Source organism: Hevea brasiliensis, chromosome 17 (assembly GCF_030052815.1).
Source record: "Hevea brasiliensis isolate MT/VB/25A 57/8 chromosome 17, ASM3005281v1, whole genome shotgun sequence".
NCBI classification, from domain to species: Eukaryota; Viridiplantae; Streptophyta; class Magnoliopsida; order Malpighiales; family Euphorbiaceae; genus Hevea; species Hevea brasiliensis.
The window spans coordinates 49,844,126-49,862,096 of record NC_079509.1 but is presented as its reverse complement, the minus strand read 5'-3'; the positions used below and the strand labels follow the sequence as shown (position 1 = coordinate 49,862,096).

At 28.4% G+C, this 17,971-nt stretch overlaps 2 protein-coding genes across 2 annotated transcripts; one reads left to right on the top strand and one right to left on the bottom strand.

The window, feature by feature from the left end:
• The first annotated feature begins 1,129 nt into the window (after window positions 1-1,129).
• LOC110647782 (uncharacterized) lies at window positions 1,130-3,963 on the top strand. Its single transcript, XM_021801762.2, has 5 exons — window positions 1,130-1,458; window positions 1,820-2,110; window positions 2,587-2,823; window positions 2,964-3,181; window positions 3,518-3,963. Exons 2-5 carry the CDS (start codon window positions 1,841-1,843, stop codon window positions 3,774-3,776), a joined length of 984 nt encoding a protein of 327 aa, XP_021657454.1. The 5' UTR covers window positions 1,130-1,458; window positions 1,820-1,840; the 3' UTR covers window positions 3,777-3,963.
• Window positions 3,964-10,906: 6,943 nt separating this feature from the next.
• LOC110647783 (receptor-like protein EIX2) lies at window positions 10,907-14,359 on the bottom strand. The gene has a single exon (XM_021801763.2). The coding sequence runs from the start codon at window positions 14,332-14,334 to the stop codon at window positions 11,095-11,097; it is 3,240 nt and encodes a 1,079-aa protein (XP_021657455.2). The 5' UTR covers window positions 14,335-14,359; the 3' UTR covers window positions 10,907-11,094.
• Between the last annotated feature and the right edge of the window lie 3,612 nt (window positions 14,360-17,971).

Sequence of the window (17,971 nt, the reverse complement as noted above, 5' to 3'; positions counted from 1 at the left end):
CGTGACGTGGCAATTTTTGGCATATTAAAGTGAGCATTGATAGTTTGTGAAAAATAACTGGGTGAATTTCTCTAATGTTTAAAATGTTTTTGGATGGTCCATAATTCTATTACACCAAAAATTTCACCATTATTATGACATCATTTGGTTGAAGTATATTTGATAATAATTAACAGATAAATGTAAAATGATTTCACAAAAAAGATAAATGTAAAATTATGTGTCAATTAAAAATAATTGGATTAATTTTTTTATTTTTAAAATATAAAAATTTTAAATTCGATTCTCCAATTTATTTATTATAATTACCTTATCATTTTTTTTGATTATTTAGTATTGTATTTAAATAGCATTTATCTTAATTTATGAGCTAATCAAACTAATTTATAAACTCTAAAAATAAACTTACTTATTTATTTATAATAATTTTTAAACTTATAAATTGAGCTTATAAGTTAAAAAAATAAGCTGAGGATCCAACATTTCATTTTGGTATTTATAAGTTAATTTGACAAAATATTTTATTGTATTATTTTCATTTGATTTTAAAAATTTTATCATAAATTTTATTTACTATTTTTTAGTCATTTTAATAATAAATATGTTTATAAATTATTTTTTATTAAATATATTAATTATTTATTAATTTATAAATATTTTAATTAAATAAATAATTTTTTAAAATTTTAAATACTTATAAATTTAAATTAATTTCTAACCATTATACGTTAATTTTTATCAGCTAAGTCAAACACTCTATTACTATGTATACTACAATTTCCTTAATAATATCAAAGAATAACAATTAAAGAAAAAAAATACATTTCATGTAAATTTGATATGAGTTTTATAATTATTAAATTAAATATTTATATTAAAATTTATATAAAATTAATTAAAATTTATATAATTAAGAGTAATTTATTTTTTTTAATTTATAAAAGATAAAAAAAATAAAGAAATATCAAGTTCAAATCGTATAATTATTTTAAAATCATTCACATTTATGAGAAATATTAAATGTCCACAGCAGTAAAAATAATTAAAAAATAATTAATAGGTGGACTAACTACTAACAGCTAAATAACTAATAAACACGGTTATACCACCAAACGGAAAACGAAAAGTCAGCATTCAGGTGGTGGCGGACGGAAACTTCCTCTCCGATGTCCAAACGACATTTTTTTTAAACGTTTTAAATTTTAATTTTATTTGAAAAAAAAATTCTTAGTTTTAGACGTCAGCAATTTGGATTTTGAGTGTTCTACGTTTTTGAATTTGGAATTCTAAGCTTTTTTTTTTTTTTTTTAATTGGCTTTTTCTTTCCTTTCCTTCCTTTCCTGGTTGTTGTTTAATTAAGTCTGAAGACCAAGCAACCAAGATCGTCGGCGACTTCTTCTCCGACGGACTGTCCGATTTCCATTTCCTCCTCTCAATTTCCATTTCAGATAGATATAGGTAAAGTAGCTCTTCAATTTTGGAATTTCTTTTTTACAATCTAAAACCCTAAAACTTTCTCGTTAAATCATTTTTTTATTCAACTTAGCATCATCTTTGGCTCTTTTAGTTGTAATTATCGATTTACTTAATTTTTTTAATCATAGCTTATGGGTAGTTGGGTTGCTTTTTTTTTTTATTGGGGTTTTGGACTACTTAATGAGCCAAAATTTGAAATTTTATTACTTCCCAGATTTTATTTTCTTATCTTCTTATGCTCACTGAATAATATACGGTGGTTCTTGCTTCAATGAATGATGGATTCTTTTTTTTTTTTTTTAGCATTTTCTAATCTTGGTTTTCTATTAATTGCAAAATATAGCCTCAGGGGATCCTAGTGAAGATGCCAGAGACCTCTGAGGTGTCTGGAAATGAAGCTGCAAACTCTGAGCATCATCCTGTGAATTTAAGGGAAGACAGTGAATATGTTAGGCTTGTTATTTCCAATGAACCAAGAGTAGCTGAACCTGAAGACACCCACATCTTACAAACTGAAGCAAATGCAAGAATTAAATCTTTCATTTGGTGGATCAAAGCTCTGGCATTATGCATTCTCTTGATTATACTTCTACTCATTTTATTGAAATGGGGAGTGCCATTTCTTTTTGAGAAGGTACTTAATTTCTCTCCTTACATTTCCATCTCTAGCCATCATTTAATTTTTGCTTTCTGCAGAATAATTATATATTCTTTGGTTAGACAAGCTCTTAGTTGTTGTACCCTTGCATTTATTTGTATGATTGAAGCCACAGTTTGATGTGCCATGTTTAATTTATTGCACTGCAGGGAATGACACGTAACTTTGCAGTTACCAAACTTAATTTGGCAGGAAGTAAGGGATGTCTTTAAATGTGAATGATATATTAGTAGCTATAAATTTTTTTCCTGGGAATTTTGAATGCTGTTAGTTCTTGTTCTGCTTTATGGCAAGCTTGCAGTGTCTGGACTCTGGAATATTTAATCTTTAAATTGCTTAAGCTCACACATGCAAATTCAAACTCACATGCATGCATCCACATTTTTCAGATGAGAGTGCCCTAAATCTTATGTTAGTTTATTCATGCCAAAATTTGCTCAATCTCATTGTAGGTTCTCTTGCCAATCATGCAATGGGAAGCAACTGCCTTTGGCCGTCCAGTCCTTGCCCTTGTCCTCATTGCTTCTCTGGCCTTGTTCCCTGTGTTTTTAATTCCTTCAGGACCTTCCATGTGGTTGGCTGGGATGATTTTTGGATATGGTATCGGATTTGTCATAATTATGGTTGGAACTACTATTGGAATGATCTTGCCCTATTTGATAGGGCTACTGTTCCGTGACCGCATCCATGTAAGACCAATGATTTTAGTTGATGATTTTTTTTTTTTTGGTTCTTTTAAGATAAAACTATGATGAAATAGAAAACTTGCTATCTATGATCATCTTATTTTTATTTTAACTTCTGAACTTCTGAGAATTTCAATGTTCAGCAATGGTTAAAGAGATGGCCCCAGAAAGCTGCTATGATCAGACTTGCTGGTGAAGGCAGTTGGTTCCATCAATTTCGAGTAGTTGCGCTCTTTAGGGTCTCACCATTTCCATATACAATTTTCAACTATGCAATAGTGGTAACAAGTATGAGATTTTGGCCATATTTATGTGGTTCAGTTGCTGGAATGGTGCCAGAAGCTTTTATCTACATCTATAGGTCCGTTCTCTTTGATTTCTTATGACTTTTTAGCCAGTGAGTGAGTTTTCATTTAATGAAAATATGCAGTAAGGATGGATATCTCATTTTGCTGTAAAGTTAGCTGCAGGAGAAATCTATTCACAATATTTGGAAACCTGCACCAAATTTATGGCAAAAATATACTTTTAAGTTCAATTTTTGACTGAAAATTTTCTCCTGTATCTTTTCATATTTTTTTAAACCAAAAGAAAGATCTTTTCAGCTAAGGGCGTTTCACTATCAAAACTATGAAATTCCAATTGTTTTTTTCTTCCCTCCTTCCCCTTCTCTAATTTCTATTATAATTTTGTGCAGTGGTCGGCTAATAAGAACATTTGCTGATGTGCAATATGGGAACTATCACTTGACTACTTTGGAAATCATATACAATGTCATCTCCTTTATTATCGCTATCATTACCACCGTTGCTTTCACTGTTTATGCAAAGAGAGCTTTGCAGGAGCTTGAAAGGGCAGAAACTACTGAAGAAGTTCCTGCCTACAACCCAGGCAGTTATGAGATGGGAAAGCTTTCACTTGAAAGGAGCAATCATGTAGGTTTTTCATCTTTATAGTCTAGACACTAGAGGGACATGTTAGTACATGTAAAAAGATTTGATATAGTGGAGGTGTTTTACTGTCCCTGATTGTTTGTACCGTTTTTCTTTTTCTCCTTTTCATTTTTACTTTAGGTTTCCTTCTTGATCTTTGTAATTACAGATAGAATACAGAAAAGAAAATGATTGATTATCTTCTACAAAATGTGAGCCCTTTGAGCCTATGCTTCTAATTTTGTACTCCTTGTTGAAATAGGCCAGGCCAGGGGTCGATTCAGTCCCTGAATTAGATTGGTTTAAATTGGATTGGAATTGTGTTAAACCCTAACTGAATCAGAGCAAACTTGTTCTGTTTCAGTCAAAAATTGATTTTTTTTTTCATTTAAAAGTTTTGAAAAAAATATATATAACTGTTGAATTTGATTAAAATCAAATCGAACCGAATTAGAACTTAGAATTGAAATCGTGAGGGGAATTTTAGGGGTAAGTTTAGGTTCATATCTCCGGTGAACTGAGATCTGCGATTTTGTGCTGGTTCCAAACTAGAATTAATGATTTTGGACTGCTTTTGAATGAAATTTATTCATTAATTCTTTATACTTCAAAAAATGCATACTGTGAGTTGAATGTACCGTTGGTTGACGGATTCTGTTATATAATATTTCTCACATTTTAAAACTATAAAAAAAAGCCAATTGGATTAAAAATATAAATATTTTATGTGAATTTACATTTATATCTATAATTTTTAATTTTGTATAAAATAATAAAATTTTTAAAATTTATTACAATTGTAGCCAAATTAATAACATTTTCTTTGATAAATTGAAAATAAACAAAATTACAATTACAATGTAATTTTTAGACCGAATGCATAATTCGATCTTTAACCATTTCATGAAAAGTCATTTTGCTCTATTTGTTAAAAATTTATAAATAATTAATTTAAAATTTATTAAAAAAGTAAAAAAAAAAAAAATCCTTTACTTCAATCAAATATCTAAAAGAATTCGGATTTTTCTTTCTTTTCCGTCAACCAAATAATAAACTTTAACCTCAAAACTTTAAATTTTTTAAAAGTATCATTAAAATATATATGGATATTATTATAACAAAAGCCATAAAAATATAGATTTATTTTTATTTTACATATAGAATAAAGCCATAAAAATATAGATTTATTTTTATTTTACATATAGAATAATATTATGACTTTTATTATTTATCTTTCCTATAGAATAATATTCATATATTTTTTAATGATACCTTAAAAATATGTTAAGATAGGGTTATGCATTATCCGATTATAATTGAATATAATAATAAAAAATTTTTATTTTCTGTCATCGATTCAATTACCTTTAATTTGGTAACTGAAATAATCGAATTTCAATCAATTAATATAATATTATATTATTTATAATGATTATTTTTATGATTTTACAATAATATTTAACTTGTAATTATTATCTTATTAATATTAAATCATATTTATTATTTTTTATAAATAAAGAAGAATATATTTATATTTTATAAAATAATTAATAATATAAAATACATATTTTACTTTTTTTGTTAATTCGGTTATAACCGATAACCAAACGAATATTTTTTGTTTCGGTTAATTTAGGTTTTCTCTCAATTTCAGTTTGGTTCGGTTAATATTTTTAGAATCAGTTAACAATTTAGTTTGTTAAAAATTTAGCTAGGTTCGGTTCGATTAACCGAATGCTCACCTCCAGTTAAAAAGATTTTAAGATTAAAGTATAGTGTTTGATTGATGAAAAAAGAAAAGAAAATTTTTAATTCTTTTCGATATTTTGTTGAAGTTAAAGGATTTTTTTAAAAATATTTTTTATACATTTTAATTTTATTTATTTTCAAGATTTTATAAAATTATTTTATTTATTTATTAACAATATAAATTAATATAATTTATTTATAAACTTAATTATTAAAATATTAAAATTAAATTTAATTATTTGTTCAATGGGACTTAAATGAATATTAATTTATTTCGTAAGAGCTTAAATGTCATTTTTTTTTAATTCAATAACAGTGTTAAGCCTTCAGACTTTTTTGAGTTATTTTTAAAAGTTATGTGACTATTTTAAAAAAGTTTAAAACCTAAGTGACCTATTTGATTTGACCAAGATTTAAGTGACTATTGTTTTATTTATCAAGGGTTTAAAAGGGCCTTTTGCCATGAATTTATATTAGGTAAATTATAATTCAATTTTTTTTAATTTATTTTTAGAAATTTGAAATACGTAAAGATTAATTAGATTTTGAAATACTTTAAAAATTTGTGTAATTATTTATAATGACTTAAAAAGTTTAAATAGACTTTTTACCTTTAAAAAAACCTTTTAGTTTTGTCTTCAAAATGAAAGATAATTTTATTGATTTTTATTAAGATAAAATTAAGATAAAATTATGATATTAAATAAAAAAAGGACTTAGAAAAATATTTTGAAACCTAGTAAACCCCAATCAATCCATTAAAATTGGATTGCTAAACAGCCCAAATAAAAGGTAAATTTTTATTTTTATTTGTTTATTTGCTTAAGATGGATTTGATGATTTTAATGGAAAAAAAATCACTTGAAAAATGGAATCTTGTTGAAATGCATTGGCCAAAAGACTGACAATAAGACCGAATCACTTTATAGATGAAACAATTTGAAATTGGTTGGATCAACCATGAAATTTTGTTGAGAGTATAGAACAAACAGGAAAATAATTTATGTGGTTCGATTGTCAAGAACCTAAGCACACAAAAATAACTCAACTGATTATATTGTCCTCATTTGGTTGTTGTGCTGTAATAACCTCAATTTTACCACCAATCGTGGTAGCTTAGTGATTAACTTAGTGAGATGACCTTATTTCACTCCAGTTCAATTCTTCGCACTAACATGATAACTAAATAGTCTCTGTTTAGGAGTGCAATGGAAGGAGGATGCAGATTGTCCAATGATTCATTTCATTGGGTGCCACCTCAAGTTTAATGGTAGGTCTTTTCTTATGGGGTTAAGTTAAATTGAGAACGTGACCGGTGACTCTAGACCTTGGGCTTAAGGAGGTTATGATCGTCATACTCAGATAACTCTATTTTTTGCAATTAAAAAAAAAACCTCAATTTTTAAATATAAATTTTACAATAGTAGTACTAAATGGCTCAAATTGAGCCAACTCAAATGCATTAATTAGATCCTTAATTAATGAGAAGGAATATTTTTATGACTAATGTACCTTTATAGAAAAGCTTGATGGCTTGAAGGTAATTTTTAGTGCCATATATTATGCATGAATTGATTATAGCATTACCTTGTAAATCAAGGTTGTGAAAACTGAATCTGCTTGATTGGTCAGATCGATTTAATTGAAAATCAGACCAGTGATCAGTCTGATTTAAGTGTTAAATCTGAATTTCAGATAATCAGATTAAACCAGTGTGAACTTATCGAGTAATCAATCAAATAGAAATTTAGCCAGTTTGAAACAAGCAATGCATTTGAACTAGTACACTCTAACAAAAAAAAAAAAAAATTACAAAGAAGGCGCTAGGATTCAATCCTGGCACATCAAAGAGTTTTTTGTAACCAATAAGCATATGATCTAAGGCTATTTCTTGTAGATTTAACACAATATAAATATTGAAACTTATCTAAATTTGTTTTAATAATTATTTATAAAATATATAAAATTATTAATTACATATAATATTAGTCATATAATATTTATTCATTAACATACCAGTTAAATTCCAATTCGATCTCATTGAAATTTAAATCCTTAACTTTTTGTCTTTAGCGGTTCAATGATCGGACCGAGTTTAAAACCTTGTTCAACACATGTAGAATTTGGTTTATGGATTTATGGACCATATGACCTTTCCTATATATATAAGGGTTTAATAATATTTATTATTTGAGTATAATTTTAATATAAAACTTTGAAATTGTAAATTATATTCACAAACACAGTAAAATGTAATTAGATTATACTTAAAACTACAACATATATGATTGTATTGTTATTGCTCCTAATCCATTTCTTAACCTATAATTCTTATATATATCAACTAAGTTATTTTATCTTTCTTCTCTTTACCTTTATGGTATAGACTTCAAATTAAACTCTATTTATTTAAAATATAATATATAAAAATTTATAAATATTATTGTAAAAATATATATTTCATATTTAATTAATTATTTATATAAATTGATTTAAATAATAGATATCTAACATAAAAAAGTAAAACTCGATTCGAATACTCAGTATGCTTGATGAAGGAAGAGGAAGAGAAATAGGTTTCTGTGAATAAGAAAATCAATGTTATGATCAAATGAGTTCAATATGAATTAATATTAAAATTTTCAAACTTGATTTAATCATTGAACTGGTAAAATAGAGAGTTAAGGTTTTAAGGTTTAACTACGGTCAAACTAAGACTTAATCAAAGTATTATTAGATAAATATTAATATATGTTATAAAATTAATAATACTTTAAAAACAGTAATAATATATTATTATAATTAATAGGTTGATATATTTTACAAGTAATTATTATCTTATAATAGAAGAAAATTTTAGAGTAAAAATTAAAATAATCATTTTAATATCAATGAAAAATAAATTTTAATATATTAAATTTTTATACATTAAAAAATTAATAGGAAACTAATTAAATAATTTAAAATAGCATTAAAATAAATTATCTATATCTTAAATGTCAAAAAGGTACATATTGAAATGTCCTTTTATTTTTCCCCACAAGTCGAGGGTTCGACACCTGCTAAAAAAAAAGGCCTTTTTTTTTCAAATGAAGAAAAATCGTGATTTTTAATTAGATCAAACAAGTTAGTGGTTCGGATTTTGGTTAATCCGAATCAACTGACCAGTTTGGTGGATATTAGAATTAATCAAGGTTTTTAAATCCAGTCTGATCTTTGAATCGATGAAGATAAAAGGTTAAAAGTTTAAAATTCAATCAGAGTTATATTAGAGTTTAATTGGTATGCTATTAAATAAATATATAAAATTAATAATAATATAAAAAAATTAATAATTCAAGTTAACATATTAATATATCAAATTATTGACATCATTAATTATTTAAATTATAATTGGATAAAATTAAGAATTTTTAATTTTCTTTGTAATAGTTATAGGTTAATAGTTTTTGATTATTTTAAATTAATATAAATAATTGAAATAATAGAAAAATTTTTTATTTTATAAATAAAATGAAAGTAAAATATTAAAGATAAGCATAAAAAGCATTCACTATATATTAGTAATTAGTCAATAATGTAGACACTATTGGAGAACAACATTAATATTAATATTAGAGAAGAAATAAAATAAGGTAAAGAAAATATTTTTTGTAGGTTTTTGGTAATTAATTAAATCAAATCAGATTGATTTCAATTTTTGGTTCAATTTAATTTTAAAATCTCGAAATTAATTACTTATTAAGATTAAATGAAAAAAGATGATGAAAATTAAAATTTAAAAAGTAAATAATTTAAATGATTTTTAAGGTTTAGATGGCCCACAAGCCAAGCCATTTAAATGACTAATAAGATTAAAAATATAAAACAACTTAGAGCATTTAATATATTTTTAACTAAAATCACTTTTTGACCCACCTGAGCTGGCACATTTTGAGCTCAATATCATTATTGATTTTATAATTTTTAATATTATTTTATTGTTATTATTATAATTTAAAGAATTTATTTAAAAGTATTATTATTATATTAAAATAAATTTTGGTGTCATGGTAATTGATATATATATATATATATATATATATATATATATATATATATATATATATATATATATTGGTGTATTGGATTGTTGAACTGGGGATCGGTTTAATTTAGGATTTATTGTAAAATTTTTTAGAAATTTTAGAGATACATTATTTATTGTTATTCAAAAGAATGAAATGGGGATAATTATATTTTCACAATATCATTTATTTATTTATTTATTATAATAATTATTATTATCATTATTTTAATTAAATATTTTTTAATAAAATAATAAAGAAATTATAGCTGATTATTTTAATGATATTGGCAAAGGATAAAGTTTTATAGCTGATTATTTTAATGATATTGGCAAAGGATAAAGTTTTAGTTAATATTATTTTACAAACTAGTTAATAAAATTTTAAATAATTTTTTTTTTTTTGAGGCGGTTGGTATTTTTTTTAGTTAAATATTGTTTTAATAATATATATTATTAAAGAAAAAGAAAAGAAAAGAATAAATAAAAAAAAAATTGAAGATGTCCCATATTTAAATGAATTGGACGCTGGAAGTCTCCAGATAATTAAAAAAAAATATAATTTAATTTTTAAGATTTAATAAAATTATATAATTTTTAAATTTTTTAACATTCTAATAAATTTATATATTAATTATATCATTAGAATCACAATTAAGTTATCATTAATTTTAATAAAAATAGTTAAAATTCAACAAAATCAATATATTAGTCTCTAGAATTTAGTGATTCACAGGCAATTACACGAAATTTAAAAAAAAAAATGAAAAATGAAAATCAATTAAAAACAGGGGAGGGAAATGCATTCTCAGTTACAAAGCACAAGCTCATCACATTCCATCTAAACCTAATCATCTTTCGTTCATCAAACTCCCAGAATTTTTTTTTCCTCGAAAACAAAAAGAACATCATCAAGTACAGAAGTAGTGAAAATTCAGGCAAATACCAAGCAAACACAGGGCCACAGGGGCTACCCACTCTGTTTTACATAGTATCCCACACTTTTATATATGTTGAGATTTTGCAGAAATTATTATAAAGGGTAGTTGAAGTGGTCTTTAAGAATTGAAATGATGTAGAAAAGGAACAAAGCAAGAAAAGAAAATAAGATTTGCTCAAAGATGCAAAGAGCAGTGAAAGAAGATGTTTATAGGCTAACAAGCTATCCAACAATTGTCTTTTGCTGCATATCACAAGAAAACATCGAACTAGGACATCCATTTGGTTGTTAAATTTCGAACTGGTAATAAATTAAGAACAGTAAGTTGTTCGATATTTAATTCTTTGAACTTAAGTCAATGCAGCTTGGTTGAACTTCTATTTGGTTTAACAACAATCAGAAAACCACACACGAAGCCCTCACAACAGTGGGACTTTTCAATTTTTATTAAACACAATTCAAGATTACAAAGCACTTGCATGACCATTTAAAAAGACTCTCACAACAAACATAGAGCTAAACTCTGACCAACTTATGTAGACACCCATAGCACATTTTCCACACATATATTTCTTTTGGATAGAACTCTAGAAACCATGACCTCTCACAACTCTAACAACATTTAGGTAATACCACACCATAATTTTGTCCCACAAATCATCTAGAAGATTGAAGTATAAATGCCTCCATCTTCTGTTAAACACTAAAGGACCCACTACGACCCAAAACCCCACCACAAATCCAGGTGCAATGCTCACATAGAAATAGAACCAATAAAATGATTTAGGGCCTTTATCATCTTCTCCTCTTTCTGTCCCAATGGGATGTGTAGCACCATCAACACTGCAGTTCTTGGTGAGTGGAGGCCCACAAAGTTTGTTGCCACTGAAACTAGATGGATCAAAGCTTTGCAATTGAGTGCTTGTAGGAATGATTCCTGATAACTTGTTGTTGGACAGGTTCAAGTAACTCAAAAATGTCAAGCTTGACATACTTGGCGGAATTTCTCCAACAAGTTGATTTTGAGAAAAATCAAGAGATTCTAGTTTTTGCATATTTCCTATTTCCTCTGGAATTCTTCCACTCAAAAGATTATGTGACAAATTCAATGACTGCAATGCTTCAAGCCTTGTTATAGTTTTAGGAATGTCACCGGATAATTTGTTGTTTGAGAGATCCATACTCCGAACAAAATTAAGGATGGTGCTATATTCAATCATTTGTCCCTTTTTCATAATTGAGGAACTCCCATAGAATGACCCATTATCATCAATGAAAATGGAAATTAGGCCTCCCATATCATAGGTTTCATATACCATTTCACTGAAGTTATCGACACATGTTGGTATTTTACCACTGAGGTTGTTATTAGCTAGATCCAAGATTCTTAAAGAAGTCATGCGGCAAAACTCTTTAGGTATGTGACCATGAAATTTGTTCTCACGAAGATTGAAAATAACCATGTTTGAAAAATGTTGCTTCTCCAAAAATACTGAAATGTCTCCGCCCAATTCATTTTCACCTATGTCAAGTACTGTCAATTCTGAGCAATGTTGAAGTGACAATGGTATTTCACCGGAGAGATTATTGTTGCGAAGGTTTAAAAGCCAAAGATAACTTAAAGTTCCAATGGACTTAGGAATATTTCCACTGAAATAGTTGTCGTTAAATACTATAGCTCCTAAAAATCTCCAATTCATCCAACAATCAGGTATCTCTCCAGATAGAAGATTTTTTCCTAAGTTAAGGATTACAGCCTTCAGCTCATGCACTCTATCACATAGAAAGATGGATATTGACCCGGAGAATAAATTATTGGAAAGATCTATCCAAGCAGGATGGGAAGTGATATAAGGCAATTGACCATCGAATTTATTTGAACTCAAGTCTATGAATGAGTAATCAGAATCATCAATGGACAAATATGGAATCTCTCCATGCATTTGGTTATGAGATAAATTAAAGTAATAAAGTCTTGAAGAGAGGTCATGGAACCAAATGGGAAGGGTACTTGAAATTTTTGAATTTGACAAGTCCAGGTATTTTAAATGCTTTAGTGAACGGAGCCATGTGGGAACCTGAGGTCCAACATCCCAAGATTGCAAAGATATGTGTTCAAGAAGTTGAAAGGGGGGAATCCAATCGGGATTGACTCTTAATAGCAATTGGTTATGAGAGCCATCAAAATATTTCAGATTTGTAAGGTTTGTAAAGTGAAATTGGGAAACTTCACCCTCCAATGAATTATGAGAAAAATGCACCTCTTCTAATTTTTCAAGGGCTCCGAAACATATGGGGAGACTTCCATTGAGTTTGTTATAGGAAAGGTCCACAGATGTCAAAGAAGTTAGCTCACCCAAAGTGACTGGAATTACTCCTTCAAGTTCGTTGTATGACAAGGCAAGCCTGCTAAGGGAAATTAGGTTTCCAATGGCACTTGGAATTGCTCCTTCAAGTTTGTTGTATGACAGGTCAAGTCTGTTGAGGGAAATCAAGTTTCCAATGGCACTTGGAATTGCTCCTTCAAGTTTGTTGTATGACAGGTCAAGTCTGTTGAGGGAAATCAAGTTTCCAATGGCACTTGGAATTTCTCCTGCAAGATTGTTGTCTGATAGGTCAAGTTCGTAGAGGGAAGTCAAGTTTCCTATGGCACTCGGAATCGATCCTTCAAGTGTGTTGTTTGACAAGTCAAGGCTGTTTAGGGAAGTCAAGTTTCCAATGTCACTTGGAATTGCTCCTTCAAATTGGTTCAATTCCAAGTCCAGTATGTTGAGAGAAGTCAAGTTTCCAATGGCACTTGGAATTCTATCTTGCAAATTATTAGAGAAAAGGCCGAGAGCCTCAAGATGACTAAAATCATGTAACCATATGGCCATGGAAGAATTGAACTCATTATCAGATAAGTTAAGTTCTCTAAGGGAAGTTATATTTTGAAGATGAACAGGGACTGATCCAAAAAAAAGATTCGATGAAAGATCAAGAGAACTCAACTTTGTGATTTGAAAAATCCAATTGGACACAGAAGATTCATCAAAATTGTTCATTGACAAATCAAGAACAGAAAGTGATGAAAAATTGACGTTGGGAAGTGGAGGCGCCTTATGATTTAGTGAACTGCCTGACAAGTGTAACTCTACCAGAGAGGGGAGTTTGTTCATCACATCCAACCAATCCAAGGCTTTACTAAGATTTACAAAACTCAAGTCAAGGAATTCTAATGATGTGAGATTAGAGAGCCAATGTAAACTCTCAACATATTTATCATAAAGAGTATAAATATCTCCAATATTAAGATATTGCAAATTTGAAAGATTTCCAAGTTGATGAGGTATCATTCCCCCAAATTCTGCTCCACAGAGGTTAAGGTATCTTAAACTCCCCATAGAGCCAAGGAATTTGGGAATGGGAATTCCTTCAAAATTATTGTTGCTTAGGTCTAGATGCTTCAAATTCTTCAAGTTGAGTAAAGATTTACTGATCTTACCTCTGAATGCCGACCTCTCCCAAAATTTATCATAGTCACCAGTGGCATTAAAGGCATAATACTCTTTTTCAGAAAGAGTTCTAAGATGGAGCTCAAGAACATGGCTGGTGAGATTGTCACAAATGACTCCAGACCATCCACAGCAATCCGCATCACCACCCCAAGAAGAAAGCCTGTTAGAAGGATCTTTAAGGCCAAGCTTGAATTGCAAAAGAGCTTCTCTCTCGCTTTGAGTGCAGCCAGCACTGAAGCTTCCATGCCAACATAAAACAGTTACTGCGAAGAGAAACCAAGGGAAAGCAAGCATAAAAGAAGTAGCACTCATTGATTTTTTCATGATCATTCACTATTAGAGCTAAACTATGGAGGAATACACCAAACAATCTCACAATGGATTACCTTTATAGTATTTTTCATGCTTGATCGTCACGAACACGCTGAGATGCAAATGGGAAGTTTCGGTTGATCGTCACAATGGAGGACTTACTGTGTAGACATTTAAAAATTATTAAATGTAATAGGTCCCATTGCCAGGGAATGAAATGGAAACCATCAGAGTCAAGTCATGTACATTTCTTTTGGAAACTTGGGTTATAATTTAATTTATAACAAAAATTAAAACGAGTATTCATTAATCAGTTAATCAAATTAGGTAAAAAATGTCAGGCGTCTTGTCTTTTCTTAAATTGATATGGTTTTATAGAATTTTTTACTTTGATCTAGTCCACCATAAATTTAAAATATAATATATATATTATAACCCATTTATTAAATATATAATTTTTATATATTTATATCTTAAATTTATAATAGATCAAAGCAAAAATTTTTTATGATCTAAATATATAATTCACTAAAAAATATTATCGTCATTTTACAAATTTACTTGTGATTTATTTAAAGGGAAAATATATGTTTATGATTATAAATTGTTTGATTTTCTTATACACAAGGTTGCTTTTCTCATAATTAAGTGATTTTTGTTCCTCTACACAAACTTGGAGGCAATAGGAAGGCCCTTGGTAGGGAAGTAGGGTATAGTTTGCTGATTAGAGAATTCACATATTTAGTAAATATTTTTCTCATTTTTATATTTACTTTATAATAAAATCAAAACTTATGTAAATTAATTTTTATATAACAAATCAAAATAAAAATCAACGAATACCATTTTATTAGTTTTTTACTTTAAAAAAATCAATTTATTTTAGATTTTCTGTTTTTCATGTTATTAGATTTTTTTTTTCTTTTGTTCTGTAGAAAGTTGAAAGATTACACGGAATTATATAATTAATTTTAATTTCATAAATTAACTTATATGTATATATATTTAATAAATTTAACTTCAACTTTAAACTTCAATTTAATTGTACCTATCATTAACTAATCTTTTAAAAAATTAACAGAGAAGCCATGTCACTACTGCTTAAACTAATTAAGTAATTAATTAAACAGAAATTAGAATAAAAAAATCTCATCACCATTGCTTCCCCTTTCCACCCAATTTGGAGACTTCTTATAACCTCTAATTCAAACACAAGATAAGATTTCATCTTGATAAATCCATTCGACATACCCAGAAACTAATGCCATAAATATATAGGATGTCTTGTTGTGAGCGTAATCCCAGAAGTGTAAAGCCATATTCAAAAATTTTAACCTGAACACTCAATTCGGATCACATACGCTCTATTTAGAATCCAAATTTAAGATGGCAGTCAAATTCGATGTTGAATTACTACTAAAATTTTAACAAATATTGATTTAAAATGACAAAAATGCATGTGTTTAAAAAAAAAAAAAACAGTATTAGTAAATATCGTTATATTATGTTAAAGTAATCATTATTTATTTCTAATAATCATCATATAATTTTCAGTTAATCATACTCTTAATTAGAAAATTATCTTATCGAAAATTTTTAATTATTATAATGTTTTTGGTAAATAATTACTATGTGTTTCGTTAGAAATAGCATAGGAATTACGAGTGTGCCAGATACTGAGTGTATTAACTGCGCGCTTTTCTGACTTCTCTTAAATGGTTGTGAGAATCTGACTAAACTGAATGCAGTTTTTTTCAAAATTTCACTTAAACTGAACAATTAATGTAACTGAAAATTTTATTTGATTGCTAAAAATTAAAGTACAAAACTTGAAAAATAAATATAAAGTTTGAAAAATACAATGACAGATAAAATTAAAAATAAATAGACTATTGGAATTGTTATTGTTTTGATTAATTGAGTGGTTGGGTATTAGGGTTTTTCTACGTTGCAAAATATCTTACTCTTATAGCTTCTCTTGCAAGTACTTGAAAGACTCTGATAGACACTGAAACATATTTTGCCATGTTTTATAGTTACTTGTGGTCACCTGACCACTCTCTAGAACCGCTTTGAACTTCTGCCAGGCTCCCTATCTTAGATAATTATCCAATAACTACTTTTAATTAATTATCTCACGTCACAAACTAATTAAATTAACAAAATAAAATTAATTAAATTAATTTCATAAAAAATTAATTTAATTAATTCTTTAGACCAAAAAATAATTAATAAATAATTTAATTATTTTTGGTATAAATAATTGCCCCCCACACCTGGATTGGCTGTTTTAGCCATTCTAGGTGGACAATAACTGAATCTATCTCACCTTCTGCCATTAAAAAATAATCAAATATTCTCTGTTATCTTTATGAGAATTCAAAATTCAAGCTAACTCTATTCAACAAGAGTTCAATTCTTGATAGAAGTCTAATCACTACACATTATCATAGCCACGGAACTCTAACAACTGCAAACTCTTAATTATTGCAGATTTACCTTCCCAATGGCATTTAAAACAAACTTACTATCACAACCATCATCACCCAAGAGAACACCATTATTTCAATTCCTTCTTTCCCTTTTCTCCTTTTTTCCTCTCCTTTTTCTTCCCTTTAGTGCGATTCAAGCTTCCTTGCTGGCAATTCCCTTATCATTCACCTTCCTCGATCATCCATCGCCCATTTTGCCTTGTTGGCTCACCACTTCACCGCCGTTTAGTTCCAAGCTTGGCCATCGGATGATTTTCTCACGACATTCTCCTTTCCTCATCCAATTTTCGGCCATTCATTGCCTTCATTAGCATCTCATTAGCTTTTGTACGAGTTATATCGATGCCCCTCCTTGTCAATTCTTCATCAATTTTGCAGTTTGTTAGCTTAAGGTATTCTCTTTGCTTCTTGTTCTTGATAAATTTGTGACTCTCATTGCTTTTTGAGGTTATTTTGCTATGTAATGGTTGAAACCATGAATGGGTTTTATTAATTGTTACTGGATTTGGGAATTTCATAGGTACCTACTCTATGTTTGTTGATATCTATAGACAGTACTTGCAATTTGCTTGTAGACAGTACTTGCAATTTGCTTGTATTTGTTAAATATGAATGTTGTATTTATATGTTGGTACTTGTATTTTCTTGGTTGACTATTGTTGCTTGTGAATACTTATTATGTTCCTCATGTCTGTAGAGATGGCATTGAACCCTCCTTCTAATTTTCAGGTATAGGCTGGTACTTAGGTACCTGCCTAGGTACCTATCACCTCGCAAGTGCCAATGGCTCCATAGGTATTGCTAGTAATACCATAGGTTTCTCCCATCAGCAGTGGTGTTCCTAGATTAAGTGCTACCTCCATTGCCTTATGAGTTTACACTCCATTGGCCTTCCCCCAGCCTAGTACTAACTTATTTTCTCGTGCTACTATAGGTTATTTCTAAACTTACTATACATGTGAGCTTTCTATAGGTTGAGTTTGATCATTGTTTATGACTATTTATTAAATTTGAAGAACTGTCTGTCCATTTTATAGAGGAAACTTTGTTCAATTTTTGTCTCACTAGGTACCAACTTTTGCTTTTGCAGGTACCAGCTCTAGTAGGGTTCGAACTATCCTATCGTCTAGTTCCCTTTCAGTAAGTCTTATGCTCCTTTATTA